General features: G+C 42.2%; 1 protein-coding gene across 1 annotated transcript in view; it reads left to right on the top strand.

The window, feature by feature from the left end:
• Positions 1–17,725: 17,725 nt before the first annotated feature.
• Positions 17,726–24,737, top strand: part of LOC136324321 (ras and EF-hand domain-containing protein-like) — a 71,235-nt gene continuing 64,223 nt past the window's right edge. The window contains 1 exon segment of the mRNA XM_066257022.1: positions 17,726–18,664. Within this exon segment, the coding sequence (XP_066113119.1) occupies positions 18,231–18,664 (434 nt within the window). The 5' untranslated portion in view covers positions 17,726–18,230.

Here is a 24,737-nt window from a genome sequence, read left to right on the forward strand (position 1 = left end):
GATCCCCTAATTTTTGTGAGCAATGTACATTCGGTTTATCACAATCCTATATATTCATTCCTTTTTCTGTCCTTCAACCTATCTTTTAAGAAAAATTAATTTTCAAGTAAGTCATAGACATCTGCTATACATCACTCCTAAACAATTCAGCATGTGTTATCATTACAGTTGTTGTTTCTTTCTTCTTGAGCTAAAGTTTATATATAATGAAGAGCACATGTTGTAAGTTTACTAGTTATGGAGTTTTGACAAATGTGTGCACTCTTGTAACCCACTGCATCCTGATATAGAACGTCACCACCACCCCAGAAAATGGCCTCTTTCCTCTTCTCACTTAGTCCCCACACTGCCATCCTCCAGCTAGGCATTGTTCTGTGTTTTGCCACTATAAATTAGTGTTGCCTTGCTGAAAAATAACAATTTTTTAGACTACAAAATTAACATATATATTAAAGAGTATTTTAAAACAATATTTACATAACATAATGGAGATAATAAAAATTTTAAAACATCCTATAGTCATCATCATTGTTACTTAAGCCTTTGTTTTCTCAATTAAAACCTCTTCACAAAAATACATTTTAATGGCTACATAATCTTTGGTTGTTTCGGTGAGCTCCTGTAATCCTACATTGGCTCTCAAGTTACACTTTTCCCCCTATGACCCCCTCCTATCAGGAAGGTGTGGCAGATTCAGTGAACCAGTCAGAAGGTTGGTGGAATGGCCAAAATGGAAACAGGCCAGTTTGATTGCTTTAGTCATGTTCTCTTTCCTTCTTTGCTGAGCTAGTTTACACTCATCAGTCATTGGCTTCTAAGGTGATTGCTCTTACTCCCTGATCTTCTCTCTTAGTTACTAAAATCTCCTGATCATGCCCAGGCATTCTGAAGTGTTTCTAACAAATGCTCACTTGGTTTTAATCACCAGCAGCTGAATGTGACAAGCTGCAGTGGTCCTGGGCTTACGGGGAACAAGGTCCTGCTCCAGGCAAGGGCCCTTTGCAGCAGGTTGACAACAGCGGACATAAGTTGGTCCGGGGCCACAGACGTGGGGGTGATGGCTCTGATACAAGGAATTTCAAGGTAATGCACCAAAAATCATCCTGCCATTCATCCAGTTAATTCATTGATAATGCATTTTTAAAAGTAATACTTGCTCGTATTACATTCCAACCACTGTTCTAGTTGCAATGTCTGCATTATTATAATGACCAGAACATCTCCATGAAGAAGATATTCTTCTTTTCCTCATTTTGCTGAGCAGAAAACTTAGGCACAGTGAAATTAAGAAACTTGCCTAACTTCACACATCTAGTAAGTATAGGAGTCTGTACTGGAATGTCGAAAATGGGATTTCTGGGTATGATTTCTCTGTGTCTTAAATCCTTTCACTGCAGAAAGAAGACCCTGAGAGGACTCCCCCCTCCCTGGGATTAATATTTGCCTCTAATGGAGCCCTGACTTCTGCAGCATCAGCCCTTGGGTCTCAGTTTGCCACCAGTGGTGCCGTGAAATAGATGGAGCAGAAATCAGGGCAGGGGTTGAAATGCTTTATCTCTAATGTGCCAGGTAGTTTATATTTTAGGTTTTGCGGGCCATACAAGTTATTGTAACTACTCAACTCTGCTTTTGTAGCAGCCATAGACAATATGTAAATAAATGAACATAGTCACATTCCACCAAAACTTGGTTGACAAAATCCAGTAATAGGCTGCATTTGGCCCATAGGCCATAGTTGGCTAAATGCTAGTTTAGAAAAGTGCTTCAACTGTTATGGGTAACAACTTCTTGGAAAAAATGATTTAAGCAATGGATTCCATACCCATAATGAGCCACATACACACATACATAAAAACTTTTCCATATAGTGATGTGCATATATTATATATATATGTACATTATATAGCAAATAATATATAGATGTGTATATTAATTGTTCTGATCTATTTACATATATTGATATATTGCCTTGAAAATTTATTCTCTTCATAAAAATCAGAACATAAAATAATGTTTTTAAATATCTTATAAATATTTTTCATGCAAAAATTAATTCCAACACCAACAAACTGAAATAATTTCAAATTGCCTAATTAAAGTAGAAAGCAAAAATTAAGTCTTCTCTAATGAAACTCTAATATAAAGGCTGTGCCTGAATGTAAATATCATCTTTAACATCCCAATGGTTGTGACTTTTTATTTTGAGGGTAGCAGAAGCTGAGAGCAGATAGCCCTGACTATAGAGGTGTGTAAATGTAAGGAGAACTCTAGTAGGTCTCTGTATCAGGTAATGGTTGACATCCTGGATTTCTCAGAGGCTCTTAAATTGAATTGATACTGTAAAACTTCTTTTGACCTTAGAGCAATGAGATCATCCTGACAATGTTTTCATCACTGGTACTGTTTATGGCAACAACAAAAGGATTAGAGATCTGATTTTAAGGATCACCTGAGTTGAACAACCTCATAAAAGTTCTTCAATGTTTCTGATTACCTGCAGAAGCACTCTAGTGATAGAAAGTTGGGGCAGCCCTCGTTTCAGTCAGGAAGAGCTAGATTTTGTTGTGCTAACAAACAACGTCCAAATCTCAGTAGCTCAAAACAACAAAAGGTCCTGGCTGGTTGGCTCAGTGGTAGAGCGTCGGCCTGGCGTGCAGAAGTCCCGGGTTTGATTCCCGGCCAGGGCACACAGGAGAAGCGCCCATCTGCTTCTCTACCCCTCCCCCTCTCCTTCCTCTCTGTCTCTCTCTTCCCCTCCCGCAGCTGAGGCTCCATTGGAGCAAAAGATGGCCTGGGCGCTGTGGATGGCTCCTTGGCCTCTGCCCCAGGTGCTAGAGTGGCTCTGGTTGCGACAGAGTGACGCCCCGGAGGGGCAGAGCATCACCCCCTGGTGGGCAGAGCGTTGCCTTCTGGTGGGCATGCCGGGTGGATCCTGGTCGGGCGCATGCGGGAGTCTGTCTGACTGTCTCTCCCGTTTCCAGCTTCAAAGAAATACAAACAACAACAACAACAACAAAGGTTTCTCTTTTTTGCTTAAGTCCATCTTGGGTGGGTTGGAGGTATTTACTCCACAGACACAGTCTGGGGAAGGAAGGAACGAAGATGTCATGAAGTGTGCACTGGATTGTAAGGCAGCTGATTACATCTCCTGGTCAAAACAATGAGTTCCTTGAAATGAGGAATCACAATTCTACCACACTTCTGCAAAGAAAGAGAAAGCGAGACATTTTTGAACATCCAGTGTGATGTCACAGTTGATCTTCTCTAACCTCAGTTGTCTGTGTAAGAAAAGTGGCACAACCACCAACTCCTTCGTGGCCCTCTGCCAAGCTGCAGGTGGCATGCCTGACAGGGAGGGAAGTCTTCATTGCCAGGGCTGTTGCTTCATTGTTCTTCCTTTGCTCCGAGCTGTAATGTAAGATAACCAATACTGTGACAACTGACTATATCAGGAAAACCGTCATCATGCTTCTCAATGTGAAAAGTTTCCTTGTAGAGAGATTTCAAGATAAGGATTGTCTCTTAAATCAACTTCAAGTTTTAGTGAAGTTTCAGCCTTTTAAAATTGAGCCTTGTTTTCACAAAGAGTTCATACTGCTGATATAATTTGGTGACTGTAAGGGAAGATGCTCTTTCAGCTTTTCTGATTTTGTACATCCAATGCGGGGAAATGTCATAGCAAAAACACCACCATTTTTATGTCCCACTCTGTTTGGTGATAAATCTAAATGCTATGTAGTACTTACTCCCTGTATTTTACTTTGTTGTCAGTTTCTATCTGAAGCCTGGTCTGTTGGAAAGCATAGAGACTCTCTGTGATGATTACTACATCATTGAATGCTTTCCTTAATTTATCTCTGAAGGAAACTATTGTATCTGGCTTAATGACAAGGTGGTGATAATGGAAACTATGGTTTAAATGACCACACCAGGAACATTCCATATACTTTATACAACCACAGTCTTAGGGCACAACCAAAGTATCGATAAAATAATTTGAAATGAAAATGTTTTCTGCAAAGACAGAATCAAAGCAACAGAATAGAAATCCAAAAAATAAAGATCTATCTATCTATCTATCTATCTATCTATCATCGATCATGTATATATATTTGTGGCTGATTTATTGAGTCCCCCAAAGATGATAAACCCAAAATAAAATACATTGTTTACCAAAACAAAATCTGTCTTTTTTAATGTTTGAGGCTGTATGAATAACTAACAAACTTAAAGCTTTTGGTTTGAAATCTTTCTTGTAAATAAAGACATCACAGAAATGTATGTTATTCATTTACTTACTTTTTTGGTCAACTTTCAGCCTTCAAGGACTCTCCATGAATGGATGCCTGATAACAAACAAAGCCATTAAAGCTTTAGTTAAAAAGCATGGAAACAGGTAATAATGATAAATTTCTCATTTATATGTACCTTCAATTTATGTATCCTCCATCAGCTGACAGTGCATTTTGCTGTCTTATTTGTATTATATTATTTGGTGTTTTTATCAAGCACTCATTGGGGTAGGAATTTGCCGCTTGAGTAAACTGAGGTCCAGAGATTGTGTCTCCTGCTGACTGGTACTCAGTAACTTATAGAACTAGACTTTGCAATCTCAAGCGTACTGTTTTCTGTGTTTTAGCACAACTCAAGGAAACATTGTGAAAATGTTTCCCTGTCTCTTGTTCAGAACCTCAAAGCTAGTCACAAATAACTACACACTTTGCCTATTATGATTCGATTTCCACTGTCTTGCGATAAAAGAGTTAATACCGTGCATTTACCCCACCGATGTGGAAAGTTCATCAAATGACTATATTTCCAGTAGCTCTGATTCTCCCACAATTTGGGGAAGGAATATCAAGCCACTACGGCAAAATGACCAGTTGCCGGTGGCTCCTGCACAGGTGCTCCAGACCCATGGGATTCCAAAGGGATTGATGGGGTTGAATTCTGTAAACTGAAGGCTTACTAAGTGTGGAGGTGTGAGGAGTCCTCAGATAAGGTGACTTGACTGATGTGCCTGTCTGGTGTCTGAGGGCAGCAGCTGCTTCTTCATATTCTGCAGAAAACATTTAGGAGGTAGCTTCATGGACAGAAGTGTGGGCTTCTCTCCATATTTCTGAGGTGAAGACAGATTATATCACCCCAGCTTTCCCCTGAGTTATATTGCTGGGGATATTCAAAAGCATTTCTCAGTACCTGTGAGTGGCTTTGTTAGAGGCATCTCACAGTTTAGATATCCTGGGAATTCCTTACTCTTTATAAAAATCAACTCCTATTTTTATTCTCACCAATTTACATAAATACTTCAGATGAATAGTCAATATGTATTTGTTCATAACAAATGTCTTAATTCTCCCTACTTTCCCCAATCTTTTCTGCCAATTACTTAACGATGTATAAACAAACACTTAAAAATTCAAAAGGCAACCCAATATTTATAGGACCCTTGGAAATCTTTTTATAAGCTGAAGAGTTCTTTGAAAACATGAGTGATTCAGCCTGGCCAGTTCACTCAGCGGTAGAGTGTTGGCCCCATGTGTGGAAGTCCCGGGTTTGATTCCTGCTCAGGGCACACAGGAGAAGCACCCATCTGTTTTTCCACCCTTTCTCCTCTCCTTCCTCTCTCTTTTCCCCTCCCACAGCCAAAGGCTCCACTAAAGCATAGTTGGCCCCAGCACTGAGGACCACTCCATGGTCTCCACCTCAGGTGCTAGAATGGCTCCAGCCACAATGGAGCAATGGCCCCAGATGGGCAGAGCATCACCTCCTGGTGGGCATGCCGGGTGAATCCCAGTTGGGCACATGCGGGAGTCTGACTGCCTCCCTGCTTCTAACTTCGAAAAAATACAAAAACAAACAACAACATCCCAAAAAATATGAGTGATTCCTTGATAGAACGGACTGGAAAGTCTAGAAATAAACTCAAAGAAAAAGAGGAATTTAATATCTGCTAAAGGTGCTATTAAAATCCATGAGCAAGAAAGTGTTGAAGAAATGGTGTTGAGACATCTAGGTAGAACTCTAAAAAAAAAAAATTAGTTGAATATACAATTTGCACCTGACCCAAAATAAATTCTAGATGGATCAGAGTTTTAACATGAAAAATAAAATCATAGAAAATACTTGAAAAAAAATACTTTTGCTTGTTACTTGAGCTGACATAATATGCTAAGGAGTGTCCTCGTGACAAGTCACAATGAAAATTTGGAAACTTTGATAGGAAAAGCAGGGTCCAACTCTGAACGAAAGGCTTCAACAACAATATACTTTTATTTTTGCAATAGTCTTTTTTTTATTATTTTATTTTTTATTTTTCTGAAGCTAGAAACTGGGAGGGACAGTCAGACAGACTCTCGCATGCGCCCGACCGGGATCCAGCTGGCACACCCACCAGGGAGCGACGCTCTGCCCACCAGGGGGCGATGCTCTGCCCTTCCGGGTCATCACTCTGCCATGACCAGAGCCACTCTAGCGCCTGGGGCAGAGGCCAAGGAGCCATCCCCAGCGCCCAGGCCATCTTTGCTCCAATGGAGCCTCAGCTGCGGGAGGGGAAGAGAGAGACAGAGAGGAAGGAGAGGGGGAGGGGTGGAGAAGCAGATGGGCGCTTCTCCTGTGTGCCCTGGCCGGGAATCGAACCTGGGACTTCTACACGCCAGGCTGACGCTCTACCACTGAGCCAACCGGCCAGGGCCGCAATAGTCTTTTAAATGTTCATTTTTCATGTTTCACTGTCTTCTTTAATGTTCCTCTATTTTTTCTTGTTATTTTATATTTTATGGCCAAATTGCCTTACAGCTAATTCATTTTGTGGTGAAATTCTCTCAGCAAAGATGTTTACAATGATGTTACCTAGACCCCTGAAGAAACATGATCCAGCTAACGGTGAGTACCAGCTCCCAGACACATGAATGAGAATCTCTAAGACCATGCAGCCACAGTTATGCCACGATGACTACATGAGTCCAGGCGAGCCAGTGGAAAACCCACCAATCTGAGCCCTTCTCCAGGTGATGGCAATGGAATTATAAAAAAATATAATGATTGTTTTAATCACTGTTTGTTGTGTTGTTATGCAGTAACAGTTTACTGTTACATTAGGCCTAGATTAGATTAGTAATAGATAATTGTTACATTAAGTCTGGAGATTAGTATCAGTGGAAATAAAAAAATGTGTACACAAAACATTTGGAATAATCTATGTTTCTTAGCCCTGGCCGGTTGGCTCAGTAGTAGAGCGTCGGCCTGGTGTGCAAAAGTCCCAGGTTCGATTCCCGGCCAGGGCACACAGGAGAAGCGCCCATCTACTTCTCCACCCATCCCCCTCTCCTTCCTCTCTATCTCTCTCTTCCCCTCCCGCAGCCAAGGCTCCATTGGAGCAAAGATGGCCCGGGCGCTGGGATGGCTCCGTGGCCTCTGCCTCAGGCGCTAGAATGGCTCTGGTTGCGACAGAGTGATGCCTGGATGGGCAGAGCGTCGCCCCCTGGTGGGCGTGCCAGGTGGATCCTGGTCGGGCACGTGCGGGTGTCTGTCTGCCTCCCCGTTTCCAACTTCAGAAAAGTAAAAAAAATGAAAAAAAAAATCTATGTTTCTTTCTTTCCTTCTTTCTTTCTTTTTACACATGAGTGTTGAGTGGAGGGGAAACAGAGCGACAGACTCCCAAATATGCTCTGCCTGGGATCCACCCGGCAACTCCTGGCTGGGCTGAAGAATCAACTGAGCTATTTTTAGTACCTGAGGCTGAAGCCCTCAGACCTCCCGAGCTATCCTCAGTGTTTCGTGCTACTGGGCGACAGGCAACACTGGAAACAAAGGTGACACAGCTGCAAGAAGGGGAAGAGAGAGTAAAGGGGGAGGAGGAGAGGGAGGATCAGAGAAGCATATAGTGCTTTTTTTATGTGCCCTGACTGGGAATCAAACATGGGACATCCATATACCAGGCTGACACTTTACTCACTGAGCCAACCGGCCAGTGCCAATCCATGTTTCTTGATTATTCTTCAATGAAGGGACTCAGGAAAAGGGCAAAGTAGGTTAAAGAATATAAGAATTTAGAAACTAGTGCAAAGCACTTCTTCCTCAGAAGTTAAAAATATTAACTCATCTATTTTGAAAAACATATTTATTAATTGCTAACAATATAATAATAATATTTCAAAGATTCAGTTGAATAAGTATATTGGTAAAGCTTTAAAGGCATTGCAGGCTAGTCACTTTTTAATTTACATGGAAAAATCAATTTTTAGTAAAAACAGGAAAGCATGTAAACTCAAAATCAATAGCACTTTATATTGCACCAATGATAAAATTCATTTCAATGTATCAGCTGTCCACTTGTATAGAACTACATTCACTTAGTAATTAGATTGCTATGACCAGGGCTTCCATTTAAATTTTCAGATGGAGAATACTGGTGCTACTGACACCTTAATAGATGCAGCAACTGTTGACTGTGTTGACTGTAGTATTCAAGAAGAAACAGTTCCTCAGATGTGTAGCACTTAGCTGTAATTTTAAGAACGTTAGCTTCCGGAAATGTGTCAGCCAAATCTCCTACTTTATTTTTATTTTTAAAAGTCAAAGTAATAACCAATAGAGAATCCAGAAAGAGGTAAGATGGAAATACATAGTCATAACTAAAAGAAATGGCAGTAAAGTGTAGGTAGAGTGCAGAGCATTTACCTCGTGGCTGTGGCTGACACAATACTGTGAGAATAGTCCAGCTCCCGGAACCCTCCTGGGCTAACCCAGGAAGGAAGCTCGCCTGCTGTGAGGAAATGACTCAGCACCAGCGGGGCAGCCCCCTGACCTTTTTTGGCCATCTGCCCTACCGTAGCATCCTACAGACTGAACCCATGTATTAACCTAGCTTACTTCCTGAATAAAGCGGATCTGCATCACTGAACCTGGTCTCCGGAGTCGGGCCTTTGCGTCTCTGTCATCCTCACCCCCAGCAGGCCTTGTCCACAGTAAAGAAAGTAAAAAAGTGGAGGGAAGAGATAATGTGAATAAAGTAAGAATAATTTAGATGTATTTTCACAGGCTGTATGAATCACAGAAAAGAACATGTGTGCTGGCGTGCCAGCCCATGCTGAGAACCCCTGACCAATTCAGCTTACAACTTAAAAGAAACTGGTTTATAGCCACAGCTGCAGGTGGAAAATTTGTGACAAGCTTGTGCAGCAGGGTCTAAGATCTAATCTTACTGGTAGAATCAGGATGCGGTTCTCATACTTAAGCTTTTGTAGTATTAATAGGAAGGCTGTTTATTATTTTTAAAACAATGTATGCTGTTGCAAGATATTATACAAACATGCTGAAACAAGTGTAACTTTAGTTTTTGTCTTTAAATACTGTTCTTCTCCCAACCTCGGGACTGTTCCTTGCTTCCCTGCGTGGAGTGCAAGTGGACAGTCAGCAACCCAGCTATAAAAGGCTCTCTAAATTTTAATCAAATTTGGGTTCTGCTTCAGCTTCTCACAAGTTACACCATAACATCTGGAGGCCCCAGTGAGATACCACCGGACCTCACTGGTGGTGGCACCAGGGCCCATTTGGGCCTTCAGGTGCCCTGCCTGAGAGACATTCCTCAGCCCCAGGCACAAGGCAACTGAGGGAACCAAAGGAGCATCTCTACTTAATTGGAAGTTGAGCCGCTCAGGATCTTACCGGGAAGAAACTTGGTCCAGACAGGTTGGGGCACCCCTAGGGGGTCTGTGGCAGGGCTGGACACAGCATAACTTCTGCGACCCGATCCTGGCATACAACAGTGGCCAGTGATCTCAGGTTTAGTTTTTGTCTGTCTACATGTTCTCGGGACAGTGTTTGGTTGTCTTTCTCAGTCTAGACCTTGTTAAGTCTATCAATATGGGTCAGTCTACTTTGTGTACTAAATGTATGCCACTTTAATGTTTTTTGAATAATTTCCAGGACTTCAAGAAATGAGCTACAGACTATGGAGCAACTATTAGCTCCAGGAGACTACGCACTCTGTGTGAGTTAGTGCGGCCAGCGGCACCCCCTACCCTTAGGGAACTGGCCTTCAGAGGGATCTACTAATATCTCTCTTGCATATCACGTTCAATCAGTCATCTTCAGGTGCTGTGGACCAGCGTGGCTCCTAATAACGGTGCAGAATTAAGGAAACACACTTATTAAAAAAATATGGGACCAGGAGGACTCTTCAAATGCTGATGGCAATATCCGAGTGCCCCATAGCCCCAGTTTGCTTTATTTTATAGCCATATGCAAATCAAGAAAGTCCTCAATACAAAGTTACACATCCGAGACTGAAACAGGAGCTCTCCCAAGGCATAAACAGGAATCCCCCCACCAGGCATAAGTGAAATCAACCTACATCTGAACAAACAAAGAGTGAGAGGAAGGGCGTGTAAATTGCTTCCAGCAACTTAAGGAAGCAAGTGAAGTGGGTGCAAATACTCAGCATCATAGCCAATATGTAGGTGAAGGGGGGAGAACTTAGCCTTTTGCTAAGCCTCGAATCTACAATGGCTTTTTACCATTTACAGTCCACAACATTCAGGCGTCCTGGACACCCCAACCAAATTCCATATATAGAGATTTGGATTGATGTTCTTACTGAGCAGCCAAAGTGGCTCAAAGACTGCCTCCCACCCTCCAAACTGTGAAAGAAGAGGCAAACCCCACTAAAATGTCTGCTTAAGAATTTCAAAATTAGATCTTCTAATAATGTAAAAATTGTCTAAAGGTACATTAAAAACTCTCTGTAAATTAAATTGGCCAACTTTTAGAGCAGACTGAGAATTGCTAGCCCCAGAGAAAGCACAGGCAGTCTAGCATGCTATCGCCGGACACCTACCTGCGAGTGGGTGGCATAGGATGTGGCAGATCGCAGCAGCAGAGGCAGCAGGGATAGGGAAAGTAAAGACAGCAGCAGGCTGCAGGTGGCTGCAAGAGAAGTCGCGGAGAAAATAAAGAGCGAAGCGGCAGGCTACTCTCATAGCTCCAGGCACCTGCCCCCTCCCCCTCGGGCACCAGGAATCCCAGGCACGCTAACTGACTCTCTTATATTGTACAACAAAGAAACCTTTTTTCGTAGCTCAAGGGCTGCGCCAAGTAATTAAGACAAAGGATTTTAATAGCACAGTAAACTAAGGGCTACCAGCACCTTGCTACAGCACCCCCCTCCTCTGCTCTGGCTCCAGGGAATTCCCGCCTCCATATCTATAGCCAGACCTGAGTAGAAGATTTAGGGCAGTGGTAGTCAGCCTGGTCCCTACCTCCCACTAGTGGGTGTTCTAGCTTTCATGGTGAGCAGTAGCAGAGCAACCAAGGTATAAATAAAATGATAGATTTAACTATAGTAAGTTATTTTATAAAGATTTATTCTGCCAAACTTAGCTAAAATATGACATAAAGTACTTGCTAAGTAATTATTATTATATACTTTAACTTGCTGTAGCTCTGCTTTATAAATTTTATAAAGTAAAGTTGCTTCCCTACTTTATAAACCACTATTACTATGGAACCGGTGGGCGGTTAGAAAATTTTACTACTAACAGAGATACAAAAGTGGGCGGTAGGTATAAAAAGGTTGACTACCCCTGACTTAGAGAATACTGCCCCTTCTAAAGCCACAGCTTTAGCCATAATAGTCCAAGAAAAAAAGAAGTTAATTAATGACCTCGAAGGGTTGAAGTTACATTATGCATCTTATGAACCAATTATAAGGGTGCTACCTGAGACTCACCAGACTTTAGTGAGGGAGAACATGCTGCTTCCCTTGCAAAGAGACAGAGAGCAGTCGAGCCAGTAAGAAGACTGTCAGAGATTTCTGGATTTTGAGCAACAGTAACACATAAGGGACCAGAGAGTAGTTACCAAGCTCCTAAATGTAGAGTTGTTCCTGGTTATAAAAAGGAAAGTGCACCAGAATGGCGTACTCAGAAAGCTCTTCCGGAAGCCAGGGAAAAAACCAAATGTAAAAGAAACATGAAAGATAATGCAAAGGAATGAGTTAATACAGGCCCTGGCCAGTTGGCTCAGTGGTAGAGCATCGGCCTGGCATGCAGGAGTCCCGGGTTTGATTTCCAGTCAGGACACACAGGAGAAGTGCCCACCTGCTTCTCCACCCCTCTTTCTCTCCTTCCTCTCTGTCTCTCTCTTCCCCTCCCATAGTCAAGGCTCCATTGGAGCAAAGTTGGTCCGGGCGCTGAGGATGGCTCCATGGCCTCTGCCTCAGGCGCTAGAATGGCTCTAGTTGCAACAGAGCAACGTTCCAGATGAGCAGAGCATTTCCCCCTGGTGGGCATGCCAGGTGGATCCTGGCGCATGTGGGAGTCTGTCTGACTGCCTCCCTGTTTCCAACTTCAGAAAAATACAAAAACAACAACAACAACAAAAAACAAAAGGGAGTAACTGAACTTAAAGATGCTGGAAATGTTCCAGATGTCTATACCCAGATTATGCATTTAGAAACTGAAATCGGAAATTTGAAGAAAGACCTGAAGCAGTACAAACAGGCAGCTGACAAGGCTAGAGAAGATCAGCTAAAAACTCAGGAAAAAATGTAATTTTCATTGAATGTATCACAGGCTGGTAGTTTATAATCCTCTTATTGTGAATTGTACTAAATTTGTACTAATAATAAGGCATATAGAATTCTATAGTCTGCCAAATACAAAGACTTCCTTTTTGTACCAACAATTTGTTGTTGTAGAAAAAAAATTTTCTTTTTTTTTTCTTTTTGACAGAGACAGAGAGAGTCAGAGAGAGGGACAGATAGAAACAGACAGACGGGAAGGGAGAGAGATGAGGAGCATCAATTCTTTTTGCAGCACCATAGTTGTTCATTGATTGCTTTCTCATATGTGCCTTGACCGTGGGGCTACAGCAGACTTAGTGACCCCTTGCTCCAGCCAGAGACCTTGGGCTCAAGCTGGTGAGCTTTGCTCAAACCAGATGAGCCCACACTCAAGCTGGTGACCTCGGGGTCTCGAACCTGGGTCCTCGGCATCCCATTCCAATGCTTTATCCACTGCGCCACTGCCTGGTCAGGAGAAAAAAATATATATTCTATATTAGAAATGTATGTTATTTCAAGAGTCTTTTGTTAGTTCTCCTTTTTATTTGCTATTTCATAGCCCTGTCATGTTGAAATCTTGGTTTAAATATTAGGAAATATGTAATATATGTCATGATTATTAATGTAATGATTCAGTATTGTTCAATGTTAGGTCACCAAACCCAGAGTGACAAATATTACTATTAATTGGCTTAATAGTAGAATTCTCAACATAATAGGTAGAAAAAAGAAAATAGAAAATAGATGACTAATTGTGGTAGTAGAAAACATTTAAGTTTTATGCCCAGATTAAAAGGGCTAAAGGATGTGAACAGAAATCTGTTTCTCTTGACCTTTTAGACATTATCTGTTAGGTGTGTAAAGTTACACCATAAATAGGGTATGTTTTCTTAGAATGTAAAATAGATGTATAATTAAGTAGAGTATAAGCTTTATTTTATGAAATATTGGTCATTTCAGTTAGTGCTTTTAACTAGATCTTTAGATTTGAGGCATAGAAGTAATAGGAAATAGTTTACATCCTTTTTTCCAAGTGACCTATAGAATTAGAAAGCTCAGAATCCCCTTTCTCGGGGAAGCCTCAAGCCTTAACAGGACTATTAGAATCTGTACTGTACATACACTACCCCACTTAGGACAACTGAGACACCTCAAGAAAGAAAAAGAACCATAAGTTTGTCTAAGGTGTCAAAAGTTATTCAGAATCCTCAGAGGACTCCCGCAACTTTCTTAGACTATAGAAAGCTTACAGAATCTATGCACCTCTAGACCAGAGGCACCAGAAGATACTAACACAGTCAATGTAGCCTTTACTAGCATTCAGCTCTAGAAATTAAAAGAAAATGTATTATAAGTTTTTTAGAAAGGTAGAAATGTCAGGTGCTAAAAACTAAGCATTTTGGAAGGGACATTGCTTCTCCTTCACTCACATAACTAACTCTGGCCCCTAAGATGGCTGGTTAGCCAAAAGCGGGTAAGATTCCTGAACACAGGAACAACTGAAGACAGGCACAGTCGAAGAGGGGCCATAAGGAGAAGACTTAAGAACTAACAAAGGTGAGGCTCAAACCCTCACCCCAGGAATACAGGAGCCAGCTCCCTGAAATAATGGCCATCATCCACTGTCCAGAGCACCAAAAGAGGGGGACACCTTAGAACTGGGGTTGGGAACCTTTTTGACTGATAGAGCCATGAACGCCACATATTTGAAAATGTAATTCTGTGAGAGCCATACAACGACCCATCTACATTATGTATTATCCAATAAAAATTTGGTGTTGTCCCGGAGGACAGCTGTGATTCACTCCAGCCATCCGCAACCATGAACATGAGCAGTAAAAAATTAATGAATTGTAATACATGAGAATGTTTTATATTTTTAACGTTATTATCTTTTTAATTAAAAATTTGTCTGTGAGCCAGATGCAGCCATCAAAAGAGCACATTTGGCTCGCGGGCCATAGGTTCCCGACCTCTGCCTTAGAAACTCAAGAAAAACCAAGCAGCTGATGATACTACCAATAAGGTAGCCATAAAACCAGTGGGGTTTTAGGAAATTTTAGTAACTTTACCAGAACCCTTGTTGCAAAAGGTTTTTTTGCAACCAATTAGCAAAAGATTTTGCCAGCAGGAAAGGGACGACAAAGAATAAGAAGAAATAATTAGCAAAGTCAGACTTAGAATCTATTGCAGAAGGCATAATGTCCAAGTGTTTAGTCTATGGCCAAATAAATACTAAGCAAAGTAAAGAAATTATATAAAGAGAAATACAGAGAGAAGAACTTTTAGAAATAGATTTTGCTAAAGTAATTAACACTTTTCTAGGATAGGTAGAAGCCTTTCCTACTAGAAATGAAAGGCAATAACAGCTATTAAAATTATCCCCAGATTTAGCTTGCCCATTAATATTGGGTCTAATGATGGGCCTGCATTTGTATCGAAGCTCTCGCAGCTAGTAGGAAAGGCACTCAATATTAATTAGAAATGACATTGTGCCTATAGGCCCCAAAGTTCAGGGCAGGTAAAATGCATGAATCGAATCTTAAAGGAAACTTTAACCAAATTTGTTTTTGAAACCCATGAAAAGTAGCCCACCTTACTCCCCTCCTTAAGGCGAGGTGCACCCCCTACAGGGACGAATTCACTCCTTTTGAAATAATGTTTAGGAGACCCCCTCCCTTCCTACCAAAACTCAGAGAGGAAATAAAAGCTGAGTTAGGTAACCACTCCTTCCTCAAGTACTTGCAGGGTCTAGAAATTACTCAGCAGGCTGTCCAAAAGACTGTTGGGGAGGTGATTCCAGCACAGCCAGAAGACCTAGTACATCCCTTCCAGCCTGTAGACTCAGTCTGCGTAAAGAAATACATCACCCAAGAACTGACTTCCACACACTGTGATCCTGACTACTCCCACTGCTGCCGAGGTAGAAGGCATACCCGCCTGGGCCTACCACAGCCTGTAGAAGCTTGCAGTCCCAGCAGAGACACCCTCGTAGACAACGTAGACAACGGAGACTGACCCCACCGACCATTGTAATTGACCCTGAGAAGGACAGCATGCCCTGCTCCTGCCACAAACCGGAAGCTGGCTAGTCTATGCATGGCTAACACCTGAAGAAACTCACTAAGGACCTCCTTTTAACTGGACTAATTGGACTTTGGGGAGGGAGGGAAACTAAGGTCAAGGAAAGCCAGAACAAGTTGTCTTAAGGGTTAATGCATGTACTACCATGAGTCATACGAAGGGAGATATAAGTCCCTTTGCTAGAAGGGAAGCTACAAGGTAATGAAAAATATATGTGTGCTTATACTTAACCTATCAATACTAGCTACTTGGCGGGAGGGCACCTCCAAAAGGAAGTATACTTTAAAGAAAAATTACTTGTTGCCAGGTAGGTTGTCAGTAAAAGTTAATACTTTTAAAATTAAGAATTCTAACTTAAAAAATAGTATAGTTTTGGTAATAAAAAGTATATGGTATAAAAATTCTTTTGAACGAAAAAGTAAGAAAGTAAATTGTTATAAAAGCCAATTACTTCTGAATAGTTAAAAAAGTTTATAAAACATAAGGGTTTATGTAAGTTGCAGAAGGTCTGTCTGTACAGGTTTATTACTACTCAGGAAAAGGAGGAAGAGAGCACTTAGGTTTAGATGAATTCAAGCCATAAAGCTTCTAGTCTAAGGGCACATTATTAGCCCGTTAATACAGATAAGGAAACAATGATTTGATTTCCCAGTAAAACCAGTGGGAATGTGCTGGCTTGCCGGCCCATACTGAGAACTCCTGACCCAATTCAGCTTATAGTTTAAGAGAAACTGGTTTATAGCCACAGCCGCAAGTGGAAAATTTGTGACAAGCTTGTGCAGCAGGGTCTAAGATCTAATCTTACTGGTAGAAGCAGGATGTGGTTTTCATACTTCAGCTTTTGTAGAATTAACAGGAAGGCTGTTTATTATTTTTAGAACAATGTATGCTTTTGCAAGATATTATGCAAATGTGCTGAAGCAACTAACTGTAACCCTGGTTTTTGTCTCTAAATACTGTCCCCCCACCCCCGGCCTCGGGACTGTTCTTGCTTCCCTGCATGGAGTGCAAGTGGACAGTTTTCGGCTGGACAGCTATTAAAGGCTCCCTAAATTTTAATCAAAATAGGGCTCTGCCTCAATTTCTCACAAGTTACACCATAAGAACATGTTGCATAAGTCATATGACATAGTGAAGGGTTCTTGTAAATGGAAGGACAAGTTTGTTTAAAAGATCAAAATGAATGACAGAAAACCTGTACCCATAAAGCAGTCAGTATTAAAGAAACAATAGCATTGTCGAAATAATTGTGTAAGAACAAAGGGAAACATACATTTGGATATATCATTTCTGTAAGAGTTGTGTTTTTTAAAATAGCTACCCCAGTCTCATAAACATTGCTGCCTACCAAGGATTTGGGTTATTAACTCTCTCAGGTTGAGGAGACAAGGACTGAGAAAAATTATTTGGATGTGTGAATCTGGAAGATTTGTGATTTGTATTACATATCAGGGGTAGTCAACCTTTTTATACCTAGCACCCACTATTGCATCTCTGTTAGTAGTAAAATTTTCTAACCACCCACTAGTTCCACAGTATGGTGATTTATAAAGTAGGGAAATAACTTTATTTTATAAAATTTATAAAGCAGAGTTACAGCAAGTTAAAGCATATAATAACAATTACTTACCAAGTACTTTATGTTGAATTTCCGCTAAGTTTAGCAGAATAGATCCTTATAAAACAACTTACTATAATTAAATCTTTCTTTTTATTTATACTTTGGTTGCTCTGCTACTGCCCACCATGAAAGCTGGAACTCCCACTAGTGGGTGGTAGGGACCAGGTTGACTACCACTGACTGAATGCTGGACGAACATGAGTTTAGGAGAACCAGTGATCTTGGAGAATGGGATCTTCTGGTCAATCATACACCTTGGTTTGTAAGAAAACTTGTATATACAGACGTTTACCAAATTTCTGCAATTAGAAGAAAATAAAACACACCTAACGTTAATCAATTTGGAAACCTACCCTTCCCTTTCCCTTTTGTCCAGTTTCCCACACTCCTGCCAGCAACGTAATTGTGGGGCGCTAAATTCTTGGTTTTACCCGAGGAAAAATTTACCCCGAATGGCCTGGCAACGCTACTGTGCACCCCCAGTTCTGGCCAGGTACCAACTCCTAGAGCCCCAAGCTGAGTGTTGTACCAGAACCCAGCAGGGAAGCACAGCGGACTCTCAGAGGCAGGGGAACCTGAGCAGCGCGCCCCTCCTGTCGGACTGGGCGGAGCCAACCCTCTGGGAAAGTGGCGAGTGCTGACGCGCGGGGCTCAGTCTCGGGCGGCCGTTCCCGCGCGCTGCGCGCAGCCAGGGGCGCAGTCGCACCTATCCCGGAGCCGGTAGGAGCCATCAGGGGTCCATGCGTGGGACCAGCATTGGAGTGCCCCGTCCTCGACCCGCCTGGTTGCCTCGCGCCTCCCTAACGGTCCCGCAAGTGGCCGAACCAGCCGGACAAGTCCAAGTTGCCACGACTCCCTAAGGCAGCACGCGGCCCTGGACTTTCCGCTGTCGCCACAGTCAGGGCGCTCGGTGCACCCCGTCGCGTCCCGGAACTTTCTCGGCCGCCCCGGTCGGGCGACATGGACGCGGACGCGGACCAGGAGGAGTTGGCCCGGCTGCGCTCTGTCTTCGCCGCCTACGACGCGAACCGCTCGGGGCGCCTGGAGCGCGAGGAGTTCAGCGCGTTGAGCGCGGAGCACCGCGTGCGGCCGGCGGACGCCGAGGCCGTGTTCCAGGAGCTGGACTCCGACCGCGACGGCGTCATCACCTTCCAGGAGTTCGCGCGCGGCTTCCGTGGGGCCCGTCGCGGGGGGCGGCGTAGGGACTGCGAGCAGCACGGGCCCGCGCTCTCAGTGTCCCGAGCCGCGTCCGACCCTGGGAAGAGCGAGGAGGATGACGGCCACGAGGACGCGGCAGCGGCGGCGCTGGCAGTCCCCTGGGGCCAGGCGGGCCCCAGCAGGGCTTGGCAGGACTTCCGAGCGCGACTCGGGGACGAGGCCAAGTTCATCCCCAGGTGCGTGTCTGCGTTTGAAGGCGGGAGGTGAAAATGGCGTTTCCTGTGCAGACCCACTGAACCCTGCTCTCCTCTGCGAGTTGCTCTTCTCCATTCACTGGCTCACTAACTTTTCCAAGACCAAGGTCGCTTAAGAATTCAGGAAATGGAATGCATTCAGAATCAGGGTTTAGGAGAGAAAGAGTCACTTGTCCGTTTCTGAGCCCTGCAAAAGGGGCTTTGTTAATTACAGGGACCGTAGTGAAATCCTGAGCGTCCTGAGATTCTTCAGGGCATGGGTTTAGGAGCGCCGGCTCATAATTGCGACCTGGTTATGACTATCACCTACTGGAGGACTTCCCTGGAGCTGTGGTGATCCCGGGCCTTTTGCCAATTTAGTATTTTCTCTATATCAGTTTTACATATATTTTCCTACTACTAAGTAGAAAAAATAGACATTGTTGGGCACTTATGTTGCTGGACACAATATATTCTTTGATGCCTACTATGTGCTAAGCATTTTAAGGAGTTATTTTGTTTAAATTTCATAATAATATTTAGAGTAAACCTTTTTTTTCTTTGATTGATGCAGAAACTTAGACCCTGAAATTTATACCTAAAATCCTTAAGGTACTTGGACAGCTAATAAAAGTGCAGGGATTTGATCCCAGATGTGAATTGAAAAACTTTATATACAACAAAATAAAATAATGAAATAATACAGTAAATATTCTACTCCTGTGACTCCAGCAGAAATAACAAAGTTACTAAATTCTTAGCGGGAAAGAGAATGCCTGCTGGTCCAGGGCAGGGAGGAAAAGCCACTCAGGTTTTTCTGTTTGAGGTGAAGGTGCACCTGTCTGTACCTGGTGTTATGGTATGTGTTTCAGGCAGCTGCTCTCATTTCTTCGTCTATAAACATGTGACTGCTGTAAAATGGTTCTTAGCTTTCTGCTTAGATTTTAATTGAAATGTTATGGAACACTGGCTGTCATTATTTAAAAATCTTGAAGACATAGTTTTGGTTGGCAGTTAGATACCTGAGACAGAAGACTCAGAGTAAGAAAGAGCCCTGGGAGGTGGCAGAGGTGTGGCTCACCCATTCACATAGTAACCTGCAGGGCAAGGAGTCCTCACTTCTGCCTCCTCCCAGTTTCTCTCTCCAGTTTGGAGAGTGCAGAGAACATTGTCAAGGAGAGTGACTCACTGCAGTGTAAGCGGGATAGTGTAGAGAAAGTGGGTGTGATACTCATCTTTTCTAGTATTTACAAATGAATTAAAATGGACCAGCTCCACTAGGGAAGTAAAAAAATTTAAACTGTGCTATAAACTCGGCTCTTTGAATAATGTTTCTGTTACTTGATTAGGGTCCAGTGTAGCCAATTAAAAAGGTAACAATTTTAGGAATAAGGAAAGGTGAGTTCACATATTATTTTTATGTATATAACATACACACACATACAGACCTAATTTCATAATTGTTCTGTCTCAGCAGCAGATATTTGACACTTAACCTTTAAATGGTTAGAATGACCTTCATAGTGTTAGTGCACAGACTCAAACTTATTCTTGTTGGTGATATTATTTTCATGATACCTTTTCAAACTCTTCAAAGGTTATTAAATTTAATGGCTACTGGTGTCACCTGGTAGACTTGTGTCCTAAGCCCCACCCCCTTCTTATGGGAGAGTAACAAGTACAATATTTGCCTTCCTGTACTTGTTCAAGTGGAAAATAACTAAACAGAGCTGCTTCTTCTGGTGGTTACCATGGCAGCCATACTATCTTGGTAAATTGGATTGCTTCTATTCCACTTCCTCATACTTCCTCATGTTTCTCCTTCCCTTCCAAATGTGATAAAAATCTTTGGTTATTGATAATACCATTGCCATTATTTCAGCCAAATTAGTTCTGCAATCATTAATGAGTATCTGTTCTGTGCCAGATACTATCTTAGGTACTGTCCTAGTTCCCTGGAGACAAAGAGAAGGAAGAGATGTAGTTCATGCCCTCAGAAAGTTCATAGTGTGGGTGAAACATTTTTAAAAAATTTCCTCAAAGACCATGTAAAGGCAAGAGAGTTATTTTCAGGAAACTCCATATATTGTGGACATAGCCCAACAGACTGCTGCAAGCAGGACCTTCTTTGAAGTGTTGAGTTTTTATCTTAAAAAGATCATATACTTGTTCATTTTACTTCATACTGTAGTGGAGGTTGTTTTAATATGAAATGTGTTATATTTCCTTCTAAGGCGAAGTTGTCTCTCCAGAAAGATGTACTATTTCATCTGGTGGCTTTGTTTCCCTCCTGGCTCTCCATCTTACCCCTGGTGGCACCCTGTCCTGTGCCAATGGGGGTGGATGTTCATGTACAGTGTGAGGAGACCAGATATCAGAGATAAGAATATTTGATCCTGTAGAGGCAAAACATGGTAGTGATTTCCATTTCAGAGTTCATTCAAGCATTTAGATCAAAATGTTAAGCAATTTTGGATTGAACTCCTCAGTCATCAGTTACTGTGATAGTAGAAAATAATGTTGCACTGTGAAAGGATGACAATGGTCTCTGCGTGTGTGTCAACACATTCTTAAGTTCTTTTCCTCTTAGAAATCTGATGGACTCCTTCTCTTAATGGTTGGGCAGGGTTTGGCCTCACAGCGTTGCATGACCTGTTAGCCTGAGCTGGGCGTGTGGACATGGAGGCCAGAGTCAGGACGGATCGTTCCCGCTTCCTAGTAAGCTGGAAGTGGGTCAGCCGGTAGGTGACATCACAGTGGGCAAGGTGATATGGTTGTGTAAGAGTATTCCACAAGGAAGATCATACCAGGCCAAGAAAAGTACTTCAAGTACAGCTAGTGCTCGACTTTCGACCACGATTGGTTCCAACAGACTGGTCATAACACAATTTGGTCATAAGTTCAGTAGGCTATATGTACAGTACTGTAAAATGATGTTATAAAAATCTTTATGTCATATTTTATCATAATTTTCTTTCATTATTGTTGTATATCATAATTTTCTTTCATTATTGTTGTATATCATAATTTTCTTTGTTCATTTTATGCATTTGTATCATCTTTACACCATTTTGTTTTTTCTTTCCTTCATGGCAGGCTGAGGCATAGACAAAGACAATTTCTTCTTGGTAGACATCTTGGGAGGGGTTTGATGAAAAATATCCAAGACACAAAACACAAATTGCTGTACTGAGTCTGGGATAACAGTTGAAATGGTGCACGTGGAGATGGTGGTGCTGCCAGAATCTGGTCCGCACTGTTGTACGCCCAGCTGGGCAACGCTTGCGCTGCCAAATGTGGAGCAGTCGTGGCTAGCGATTGTGATCGTAAAATCGAATGATCGTAAGTTGCATAGGTCGTAAGTCGATCAATAACTGTAGAGAGAAAATATCTGGGGAGAGACAGAGAGCAGACTTGTAATAACTTAGCCTAGCCGGGCTCTGGTGCCAGGGCATTCATTATCTTGGTGAAAGGGAGATTTGTAGCCAGTAGGTACTCAATAAATGAGCTAAATAAATATAAATTATATTTGCTGGGTGAGTTGAATAAGACTCTGTCTTCATTTCCTTGGTCCATATATAAATACTAAGAAAGCAGTTAGTTCATGCTGGGTGTCTTTTTATTTCCTTTTTGATTTTCTCACGTTCTTGTAGTGACCTAGTGGTGATGTTCAGAGATTGGCAAGAAGAGACAGAAATTGTGTGTGTGTGTGTGCATGTGTGTGTATGTGTGCACTCACTGAGCATTTGATGGGGAAGGTGAGGGTTGGCAGGACTCATTTCTGATCAGCACTGAAGCTTTTCAGAGTTTTCTCAACCCCCTTTGTAGCAATTTTGAGTGTCATTTGTGAGTTAAGTTTGATAAATTAGCTGAGAACCGCACATTCTCAGAAACAGAAACATGAGGATCCAGCTGGCCCCAGGACCACCAAGATTTTGTGAATGGGCACAGGTTCTGCCACAGTAGCCAGGCCAGGGATGGACCCAGGGCGGGTGCCTGGAGTGTAACAGGAATTAGTGTGGTTGGGGACCTGCCAGACAGGGCTAGGGCGGAATTTGGTCAGACACCAAAACTGGTCCTGTGTGGTTAGCTGTGTCACATAGAGTAGCTTATGATCTTTCTCTACATACAATATTGAAGTGCGGAGTCTTTCATTTAATAATTTAGAAACAAGAAATTTAATTGAGAAGAACCAAGATTACCCAAGTGTGAATTGTACATAGATTGCCAAACCAGTTTACTTCAGCCTGGTTGTATAACGAAGATTACCAAAATTGAGAGGAAAAGATCAGCAGTTGAACAGCAATTCCACTTAACAAGGACGTTTCTAAGAATGAGTGCTATGCATACGGAGAGGCAGAGTTTGAGTGCTGCTTAGGGTTTGTTACACATGTTTCCATCCTGGGTTTCACCCTACGGCTCTCAGTCGGACAGTCTTTGGCAATAGTGCTGTTGCTTCCGCAGTTCGCTCACTAACTCACATGATACGGTGTTAGAAAGATGGGAAAGGGGGAGAAGAGATGGAGGCAAAGAAAGAGACAAACATGGAGAGAGGGCTGGAGACATAGAGTCAGAGACAAGGTGAGAGCAGGCGAAAGAGTGATCAGCAGATGGAGAGACACTGATTGAAGATACAGCCTCAGTTTCCCCTCTTACCACTCAATGAGTTTATGGCCAGCTTGACATGGGTGAGACAAATTAGCTCTTCTCTGTTTGACCTCAGCTTTGAGTATTTTGAAAATGTGGACATCTGGGTGCTTCATAACGTGTTTGTAGTGTTTGAAGGTAAATATATATATTTTTTACTCATATGGTGAGTAATATTGTGTTTATCCAAGGAGATAAAGGTTTGTTCCTGCCTTGAGGCATGATGGTGGGTTGGAACCCAGTGCTGGAAGAGGCATAAGGGTGTTTTGACTCCGTATGACGTGTACTTTTGGTAATGGCTTTGGGATCCATCAGTGCACTAGTCACAGGCTTTTCAGTGATTCTATGCCTTTTCTGGATTCAGAACTGGGGTATGTATGTATGTATGTATGTATGTGTGTATCTATGTCTGTCTGTCCGTCTATCTATCTTTGTTTTTTCACTATTGCTGGTCTTTTCACTCTTAGTTGTTTTTTCTCTTTAGTCTGTCATGATGATGTGATCATTGCCCTGCTGCCAAAGCGGAAAACTCTGCTTAGGAGTCCACAGCTCTGCCTTGAACCTTTGGAGCCTTGCAGTAGTCTGTCCGCAAGACAGTTTTTAATTTGCTGCTGATCCCTTCTGGTTCTGATATTTCAATTTCATCTCAAGGTAATAATTTCCTAAATAAGTCAGAAGAAGCTAAGAACTATATGATTTCACACACAGGTGGGAGATAAACTGAGACTCATGGACATACCTAGATAAAAGTTCAGTGGTTTCCGGGGAGGGGTTAGGGGGATGGGTGTAAAGAGGGACAAATAAATAGTGATGAAAAGTGATTTGACTTTGGGTGATGGGTATACAACATAACTGTTCAAATGCTATAGAAATGTTTACCTGAAACCTGTGGACTCTTATTAGTCAATGACAGCCTCTTAAATTTAATTTCCTAAATAATAAAATTCTTTTTGGCCTTCTGGCCCCAATAGGTATCCTGGCCTCCCCAGTCTTAGAGGAATTTCTGGTCATAGATGCAGTGGCCAGCTCTTACCCTCAGATCTTGCTGATTGTTTGAGCTTTTTTCTTGGGTTTTAGTGAGAAGTTATTTATTCTGATCTGATCTATAGAAAAGGCTTAACATAAGGTGTCATTGGAGATTGAAATGCCAAGAACCACGGACTCTGGTCTAGCTTGTCTTCTAACCTGAAATGTTGATGGACTCCTCTCCCAAATTTCTGTTCAAGTTCATGGTCATATTGTGTTGTCACCTTGAGTATGTGGAATTCTTTTCCTGTTTTTTTATTTCTTCCTGGTTGCATAGTCTATTTCATTTGTGAAGTGTAAATAGCTACAACGTGTTACTCTGCCTTGAACAAGGTGTGGGAATTGACAGCAGAAAGGTGATGATGGGAGAGGTTAGAATTCCATAGTGATCAAATGTCCATTT

This window comes from Saccopteryx bilineata, chromosome 2, assembly GCF_036850765.1.
Source record: "Saccopteryx bilineata isolate mSacBil1 chromosome 2, mSacBil1_pri_phased_curated, whole genome shotgun sequence".
In the NCBI taxonomy this organism is placed as follows: domain Eukaryota; kingdom Metazoa; phylum Chordata; class Mammalia; order Chiroptera; family Emballonuridae; genus Saccopteryx; species Saccopteryx bilineata.